Genomic DNA, 9,296 nt, shown 5'->3' on the forward strand with positions numbered 1-9,296 from the left:
TGAGGATGAAGATGCTTTAACACAACCCAAATTAAATATCTGTGGATGTATGGTTAGGGTTAATGAATCAAAGCAGCTCGTTTGACAAAAGGAGCAAAACAGCCCCTTTGTTGTGGCCCACCAGCAGAACTGGCAGCAGACTCGGACAGTGAGGAGGTTGGGGAGGAACATGGGCCAATCCTGGGGAAGGCTCGGATGAGGGCTCTGGGTCGGAGAGATGGGGCCGTCTGACAGTTATCAGCTGCCTTCAGAGTCGGAGATCAGTAGGGTAGAAGAACAGCTGGAGCCTGTTCCCAATGTGCACACGCACAGAGCTTCCAGGAGAAGGGAACAGCTAAGGAACAAGGGCTGACTCGGGAGTAAAGGCAAGATGGAACAGTGGATGGCCACCCCCCATAGGGAATAAAGAGGAGCGAAAGAGGAATGGAGTTTGCAGGAGACAATTAGTTCAATTCATTAGGGGGAAGATCTGTTCCTGACTTCTTGCCAAGGAATTGCTGCTACAGCGTGGAGTTTAGAAGATATCGGCCTGGCAGCTCTCCAAGCCTGATAAAGGCCTGCAGTTGTGAAATCTCTTGAAAGACTGTTGGCCGGGAGAGGAATTCCCTTTAACCTAAATTTTAGGTTTTATCGGGACGAGGAGTTGGCTTTGTGCTTTTGGGAAGCCTAAGTCAGAACCCCTTTTGACTCATGAATCATAACAGCTCTTTGAATCCATGAATCATAGCATCTCTTCAGACCAATGGATCATAACAGCACTTTTAACTCATAGAGCATAGCAGCTCTTTTGGTGTGGTGGACTAGAGGTGGAGCTCTCATCTCACAGTCAGGAGGCTGTGAGATCGATCCTAGGTAGAGGCCAATAGTTCTCTCCTTCTGGGCATGATGAGAATATATCTACTGAATGTAACTCTGCATTGGCGACAGGAAGGGCATCTGGCCAGTAAATACTCAGCTCCATTCAGACTCCACCCTGCAAGGGATGATGAGGTCATTAAATGGAGATGATCATAGTAGCTCTCTTGACCCATGGATCATAGAATCTCTTTGGACCAATGGATCACAACAGCTCTTTTGATCAATAAATCATAGCAGCGCTTTCAACCAAGGGAGCATAACAACTGTTGGACCAATGGATCATAGTAGCTCTGTTGACCAGTGGATCATAGCAGCTCTCCAGAGGGAGCATCTTCCCATCAGAAAGCAAAGTTGCATCCCGTCCTTCCTAGACCGACCCCAAAAGGACTCCCTCGGTCGTACCAGACAAATTCGTGGCAAACAGAACAGAACGTGGGCTGGGGAAAGAAAGTGGCTGTAAACTCGTGGGACTTGACGTTATGGATCTTTGCTTGCTTGATGGCTCCTCTCCTCTGATGCAGGGAGAAAAAACCTTCCTTTTCACAGTCGATAAACTCTGGGTCATCTGAGTAAGAGAGAGAACCAAGAAATTCAGTGGTCAGGCCATGAATACAAATGAGACATATTTAAAACAGTTCGCAAAAGTGTGAAGAAACACCCTAATTGATAAAAATAAGCAGGAACACTTCCTAAAATCTTTAGAGCCCCTGTTACCATCAGCAGAAGGTGAAAGGTGCTTGTGTTATTTTTGAACTTCACCCGAAATGTGTTTGATGGGGAAGAGATAATACTTTTCTTGGTCCCCCCCCCCATAAAAAACTTCCCGCTTGTGAAAAAACTAGCATGTTCAGAAGAACAGAGTTTGTTTAGATTTGGGGTATATGAGCTGAATATCTTCATGTAAGGTAAAGGTTCCACTCGCACACATGTGCTATTCATTCCTGACTCTAGGAGGCATTGCTCATCTCCGTTTCAAAGCCGAAGAGCCAGCGTTGTCCGAAGACATCTCCGTGGTCATGTGGCCAGCATGAGTAAATGCTGAAGGCGCACAAAACGCTGTTCCCTTCCCACCAAAAGTGGTTCCTACTTTGCTACTCGCATTTTACATGTGCTTTCAAACTGCTAGGTTGGCAGAAGCTGGGACAAGTCACGGGAGCTCACTCCATTACGCAGCGCTAGGGATTCGAACAGCCGACCCTTCTGACCAACAAGCTCAGCGTCTTAACCACTGAGCCACCACGTCACTTGATCTTCATGTCGGGTGCATTACATACAATCTCCATATTCTAAAATGCTGACTTCATAAAGCCAAAAAAATGCAACCGTCTTCTGGATGTTGCCAGATAACAGTTCCCATCATCCTGAATTGATTTTGCTGAGGCTGATGGGCATTGCAACTTAGAACTAAGGAGAAATTTCCTGACAGTGAGAACAATTAATCAGTGGAACAACTTGCCTCCAGAGGTTGTGAATTTAAGACTGGAAGTTTTAAAGAAGATGTTGGAGAACCCTTTGTCTGAAGTGGTGTATGGTTTCCTGCCTGAGCAGGGGGTTGGACTAGAAGACCTCCAGGGTCCCTTCCAACTCTGTTATCCTATTCTATTCCTATTGCTAAATCCAGCAGTTCCCAAACTGAGATATTAACTAGGACAGAGTTTCCCAAATCCTGGCAGGTTGCTGGCTGGAGAATTCTGGGATTTGAAATCCAGCCATCTTAAAGGTGGCAAGATTTAGGAAACACTAAACAATGGTTTCCTTCTGTTTTTTTTCTTGGGTATTTGGCACAGAATGATAAGGTAGGAAGACCCTGTTTTCTAGCTAACATGCTTGATCCTAAACTCTACAGGTAGTTCCTCCAAATTTCTGTTGCTAAACAAGACAGTTGTTAAGTGAATTTCGTCCTGATTTACCATCTGTCTTGCTACGGTTGCTAAGTGAAACTCTGCTGTTACCATCTCGACATTTTAACCACGCACTGCAGATACGTCTCCCTATATGGCTTAATGCGATGGCCCAGTTCATACAACACAAGTTGTGAACTTTGCTGCCTTCCCACAAACTCCTACACCCCATTTTAGTGGCTATGGAGGTGTTCAGTCCTCCAGCTCGTGGTTGTCCCAAAGATGCTTTTTTTTTTAAAAAAAGAGGCACCTGGACTTCCTTTTTCCTTGAAGACGTTTCGCTTCTCATCCAAGAAGCTTCTTCAGCTCTGACTGGATGGTGGGGAAAGGAAGGATTTATACTCCTTGCAGAGAGCTGGTTAAACTTTTGGGCAGGGATGGGGGTGAAATGCTAAAAGGCCTTGAAAAGAACAGGAGTGGAATTGATACTTGCCAGTACTTTCCAAAAAGTATCTTGCGTTCATTAACATCCTTCCTTGGGGTTTTAGTTCCAGCTGGAAAAGAAGACAATGAAATAGAATTTGGAAAGGAAATGGGAAGGCAATCAGAGATTTTTTTTTAAAAAACCAGAGAGTTCTTTTTCTAACAATGCATCCACTCCAGGTTTTGCTATAGAAGTGGGGTTTTACAAAAGGAGAAAGAATGGGAGGAAGGGAAGAAAGGAAAAGAAAGGAGACAGAGAGAAAGAAAGAGGAAGGGAGGAAGGAAAGGAGGGAGGAAGGAAGGAAGGAAGGAAGGAAGGAAGGAAGGAAGGAAGGAAGGAAGGAAGAAAGAAAGAAAGAAAGAAAGAAAGAAAGAAGAGAGAGCAAGGGAAGGAGTAAGGAAGAGAGGGAGGAGAGGAGAGAGGAAGGAAGGAAGGAGAAAAAAGAAAAAAGAAAGAAAAGGAAAGAAAGAACCAGAGGGGATGATAGAAGGAAAGAAATCAAATGAAAGAAGAGGGAGGGAAGGAAGGAAGGAAGGAAGGAAGGAAGGAAGGAAGGAAAAAAGAAAGAAAGAAAGAAACCAGGAGGGGATGATAGAAGTAAAGAAATCAAATGAAAGAAAAAGAGAGAGAAAGGGAAGGAATGAAGGAAAAAAGAAAAAGAAAGAAAGAAAGAAAGAGCCGGGGGAGATGATGAAATGAAAGAAATCAAACGAAAGAGAGGGAGGGAAGGAAGGAAGGAAGAAAGGAAGGAAAGGAAGAAAGAAAGAAAGAAAAAGAAAGAGGGAAGGAAGGAAGGAAGAAAGAAAGAAAGAGCCAGAGGGGATGATAGAAGGAAAAAAATCAAACAAAAGAGAGGGAGGGAAGGAAGGAAAGAAGGAAGGAAGGAAGGAAAGAAAGAAAGAAAGAAAGAAAGAAAGAAAAAGAAAGAGGGAGGGAAGGAAAGAAGAAAGGAAGAAAGAGCCGGAGGGGATGATAGCAGGAAAGTAATCAAACAAAAGAGAGGGAGGGAGGGAGGGAAGGAAGGAAAGAAGGAAGGAAAGAAAGAAAAAGAAAGAAAGAGAAAGAAAGAGGGAAGGAAGGAAAGAAGGAAAGAAAGAGCTGGAGGGGATGATAGAAGGAAAGAAGTCAAACAAAAGAGAGGGAGGGAAGGAAGGAAAGAAGGAAGGAAGGAAGGAAGGAAGGGAAGAAGGAAGGAAAGAAAGAAAGAAAGAAAGAAAGAGAAAGAGGGAGGGAAGGAAGGAAGGAAGAAAGAGCTGGAGGGGAAAATAGCAGGAAAGTAATCAAACAAAAGAGAGGGAGGGAGGGAGGGAAGGAAGGAAAGAAGGAAGGAAAGAAAAAAGAAAGAAAGAAAGAAAGAAAAAGAAAGAGGGAGGGAGGGAAGGAAGGAAAGAAAGAGCTGGAGGGGAAAATAGCAAGAAAGTAATCAAACAAAAGAGAGGGAGGGAGGGAGGGAGGGAAGAAGGAAGGAAGGAAAGAAAGAAAGAAAGAAAGAAAGAAAGAAAAAGAGGGAGGGAAGGAAGGAAGAAAGAAAGAGCCGGAGGGGATAATAGCAGGAAAGTAATCAAACAAAAGAGAGGGAGGGAGGGAGGGAGGGAGGGAAGGAAGGAAAGAAGGAAGGAAAGAAAAAAAGAAAGAAAGAAAGAAAAAGAAAGAAAGAGGGAGGGAGGGAAGGAAGGAAGGAAAAAAGGAAGAAAGAAAGAGCCAGAGGGGATGACAGAAGGAAAGTAATCAAATGAAAGAAGAGGGAGAGAGGGATGGAAGGAGGGAAGGAAGGAAGGAAAAAAGAAAGAACAAATGAACGAACCAGGGCAGGGGGAATAGAAAGAAAGAAATTAAATGAAAGAAGAAAAAGAAGCAGAGAGACAGGGAAACAAACAGAGGGAGGGAGGGAGGACGACTGAAGCCCAATACACGAAGGTTTTTAAATGGGAACGCTGGTCCAAGGTGTTGAAACTTACCCAAATGTCCATTTTCCCATTATTCTTCTTGCACTTTTCAGCCACGAAGTTGAGTTCCACCGTGGTCTCGGAGACCATCTCGGCGCTCTTGTCCTTCACCACAACATGCATGACGCGTCCCCTGTGAATGTGGGCATCGAATGTGCTGTTCCAGGGCGGGTACATTGTCGGCTTCTTCTGGACGAACACTGGGCCTTTCTCTAGGATCGACAACAATTCCATTTTTTATACCCACGAAACAGTGGTGGGTTCCGGGTTCCGTTCCAACCGGTACAGTTGGAACGGCCCCAGGCGTCACCCACATGCACCTGGGTGGCGTGCGCATGCATTGTAGCATCAAATGATGATTCCGCAAGCCTCCGCGACGCTCCAGCTGCTCAGTGGAGCGCAGGTGCTGTATGTGCCATGCGTGTGCGCGGAAGCGCCGACAGCTTTAAAACACAGTAAGGAGCGCGGGCGGGCAGGTGGGCCCTCCGGAGCACCGTACCGGAACCATACCCTGTGCTCCGGGCAGGCTCCGGCATGCCCGTACCGGGGTGTACCACCTGCAACCCACCACGGCCACAAAGCCATCAGATCAGAACATTGGGGAACATCACAAAAGACCAAACAAATGGACCTTAATAAGCTTAACACCCCTTTCTCTTTCTCTGCCTCAGTTTCTCCACTCTCAATTTTTCTCAGTTTTTCCAAACTTTTTCAGGTCCTCATCAGCTGGAGAAAACTTCCAATACAGGGAGTCCTCGACTTACGACCACAATGGAACCCAAAACTTCCACTGGTAAGCAAGACAGTTGTTAAGCAAGTTCTTCCCCGTTTTCCGACCTTTCTTGCCGTCGTTGTTAAGTGAATCACTGCCGTTGTTCAGTTATGACCATGGTTGTGAAGTGAATTTGGCTTCCCTTTTGTCTTTGCTTGTCCAAAGGTCGCAAAGCGGGGAAATCACATAACCCCGGGATATGGCAACCGTCATAAATATGAGTCAGTCACCAAGTGTCAGAATTTTGATGACGTGACCATGGAGGATGATGCAATGGTCATGTGGAAAACAATCATAAGTTATTTTATTCAAGGCCACCGTCACTTTGAACAGACACTAAACAATCTGTTGTAAGTTGAGGACTATCTGTAATTTAGTGCAAATTCATAGGCATTTCTGAACCAAACAAACCATGTCCAACAAAAATATGTATGTTTTGGGAAAAATGTAACCCAAATGCGCAAATCATCTCAAATCTGATGAATTACCGTATTTTTCGGAGTATAAGACGCACCAGAGTATAAGACGCACCAAGGTTTTGAAGAGGCAAATAAAAAAAAAGTTTTTGCACTCTGCAGTCCTCCCAACAACGACCCGTTTTTCGTGAAAACGGGCCCATTTTGTTTCAAAAAAAGGACATGAATAGCTTTAGGAGGCTTGTAGAGTGCTCCTCGGGGGAATGGGGGCGGGGGGGCAAAGATGAGCAAAAACGGCCCTTTTTGTCAAAAAAAAAAAAGGGCATGCACAGCCTTTAGGAGGCTTATAGAGTGCTCCTGGGGGCTGGGGGGGGCAAAAATGAGCAAAAAACAGCCCGTTTTTTGCTCATTTTTGCCCTCCCCAGCACCCAGGAGCTCTCCGAAAGCCTCCTAAAGGCTATGCATGGCCATTTTTGCAAAGGGGGCGGTGTTTCAGGAGGCAAAAAATGCTGTATTCAGTGTATGAGACGCACCCAGATTTTCAGCCTCTTTTCTGAGGGAAAAAGGTGCGTCTTATACTCCAAAAATACGGTAAACCTGGCAAATTCACCCCAAAACAGGAACCTGACGGAAACCAAGTGATTATTCACGTGACTCTAGTTTTGTGGTTATGCCTTTTAAAATTTCAACCCAGCATAAATGCCACAGGATTCTCTAATTTTCTTAGCCTGTTCCTTCATGGCCTGGAGGATGTTATGGAGAACATATATTGGTGCACCCGAGTGTGCAAATTGCATGAATTCCGCTGACCTTTCTTTGTGCGACCAAGTTGTGCATTAACTAGAGTTTATTTTTAGCTTGTCAGCCTTCTCGAATTACAATTTAACTGACTGAGCTTTGCAAGCCCGTGTATTTAACAGCATTTTTTCCCTGAGCATAATTCAGCAAAATGCGCGACTTTTATCGGGGTGATTTACAGGTTGTCCTTGACTCACGGCCGCGCCTGAGCCCAAACTTTCTGTGACTAAACGAGACGGTTGTTAAGTGAGTTTTGACGATCCACGTTGCGACTTTTCTTGCCACTTAAGTGCTGATGTGAATCACAGCTTGCCGTTAAGAAAGCAACACGGTTGTTAAATGAATCTGGCTTCCCCGTTGACTTTGCTTGTCAGTTGGTCGCAAAGGGGGATCACACACGTGACCCCGAGACACTGCAACCGTCATAAGTACATCAGTGGTTGAGTTCCTACTGGTTCGGATCGGTTAGGCCGCAGTGATGGTGGTTTGGCGGCCTGAGTCCCCGTTCCCCCAGCCCGTTTGAGGATGAAATTGAGCTTCCGGGGGCAGGATCCAGTCCAAGCAAGCTCCATCTCAGTCTGTATTGGGCTGGGGGAGGCCTCTGGATGCCCAAATGGGGCTTCTGAGGGACAGATCCGCCCTCAGAAGCTCCATTTTGGCTGGCAATGTGCCAGATGAACGTGACAGAGTCTCTGTGGTTGTTTCTGAGGGTGAACAGCTGCGGTGGTGCTGCAAGATTCGTAGTTTTGGGCCTTGTTCGGAAACGTTAGGGAGCGCTGATCGTGTAACTTCGAACGTTCGCTAAGGGAACGCTCATAACCCGGGGATTATCTGTAGAATAGAATAGAATAGAATAGAATAGAATAGAAACAGAAACAGAAACAGAAACAGAAATAGAAATAATAGAAATAGCATCAGAAATAGAAAGAATAGAAATAGAAAGAATAGAAATAGGGAATAGAATAGAATAGAAAAGAAAAGAAATGGAAATGGGAATAGGGAATAGGGAATAGGGAATAGAATAGAATAGAATAGAAAAGAAAAGAAATGGAAATGGGAATAGGGAATAGGGAATAGAATAGAATAGAATAGAACAGAACGAGAACTTATAGAAATAGAAATTATAGAAATAGAAATAGGGAATAGAACAGAATAGAGTGGAGAATGGAGAGTGGAATGGAATGGAATGGAATGGAATAGAATAGAATAGAATAGAATAGAATAGAATAGAATAGAATAGAATAGAATAGAATAGAATAGAATAGAATAGAATAGAATAGAATATAGAGAATAGAGAATAGAATAGAATGGAGTGTAGAGTAGAGCATAGTAGAGTGTAGAGTGTAGAGGAGTGGAGTGGAATGGAATATAGAATATAGAATATAGAATATAGAATATAGAATATAGAATATAGAATATAGAATATAGAATATAGAATATAGAATATAGTGAATAGAATAGAGTGGAGTGTAGAGTGTAGAGTGTAGTGGAATAGGATAGGATAGGATAGGATAGAATAGAATCCCCTTCCAACACTGATGATGTTACCTAGTTGGGTCATGAAACATCCACAAAAAACACCCAAGCTCAGAAAGCACCAAAGAATCCTCATTCCAAACCTGAGTTATAAATATTCTCCTTTATTGGTAAATGGAGATCTGGGTTTGTGTGTTGTTTTTTATTAAACAGTTTGAGAAATGGATAACTTTGAGCTGGAAAGCGACCGGCGTGAAAAAGATTAAATAGCCCATCTCTGTCTCTTCTTTCCTCATTGAGATTCAGAGCCTCCCTCGGGGGTTAAGGTCAAAATCGAAGAGAAAATAATACCTCTAACTTATCCTTGAAACTCACACTCTCCAATTTCTCACTGAAATCCAAAGGAACGGAAGACCTTCAGCTCACACCCAACAGCAAATGAGGTGCTGACTGAAAGAGGTGTTTCCTTACCAGCCTCCACTGCCTCCTTCACCATCACGGCGCAATAGGGATCGACCACGTCTCCTTGCGAAGGGAGGTAGGGGCCACTGTCAAAATTGGACAGCCCAATCCTCAGGAAAGGTGACATGGTAATTCTGCAGGGGATTAGATCGATCTAAAAAACAAAACAGCCACTTCACAAATGTCTGGCACAACACAGAAGGACAAACTCATCATGACTGGATTCAGCAGCCCATTTGCATC

At 44.2% G+C, this 9,296-nt stretch overlaps 1 protein-coding gene across 3 annotated transcripts in view; it reads right to left on the minus strand.

Annotated features, from left to right (window-relative positions):
* PRKCQ (protein kinase C theta) overlaps positions 1-9,296 on the minus strand; it is a 43,592-nt gene that overhangs the window by 18,826 nt on the left and 15,470 nt on the right. Inside the window, exons 2-5 of one of the 3 annotated variants that reach the window (XM_081957136.1) lie at positions 9,063-9,187; positions 5,142-5,341; positions 3,193-3,253; positions 1,261-1,423 (exon numbers count right to left, since the gene is read on the minus strand). In XM_081957136.1, coding sequence (XP_081813262.1) covers positions 1,261-1,423; positions 3,193-3,253; positions 5,142-5,341; positions 9,063-9,180 — 542 coding nt within the window. In that variant the 5' untranslated portion in view covers positions 9,181-9,187. Of the gene's footprint in view, positions 1-1,260; positions 1,424-3,192; positions 3,254-5,141; positions 5,342-8,942; positions 9,208-9,296 lie in introns of those variants that run through there. The other 2 variants (XM_081957137.1, XM_081957138.1) reach the window with 2 other exon arrangements.

The sequence above is a fragment of the Natrix helvetica genome, assembly GCF_964273705.1.
Source record: "Natrix helvetica genome assembly, chromosome: 6".
Taxonomy (NCBI): Eukaryota; Metazoa; Chordata; class Lepidosauria; order Squamata; family Natricidae; genus Natrix; species Natrix helvetica.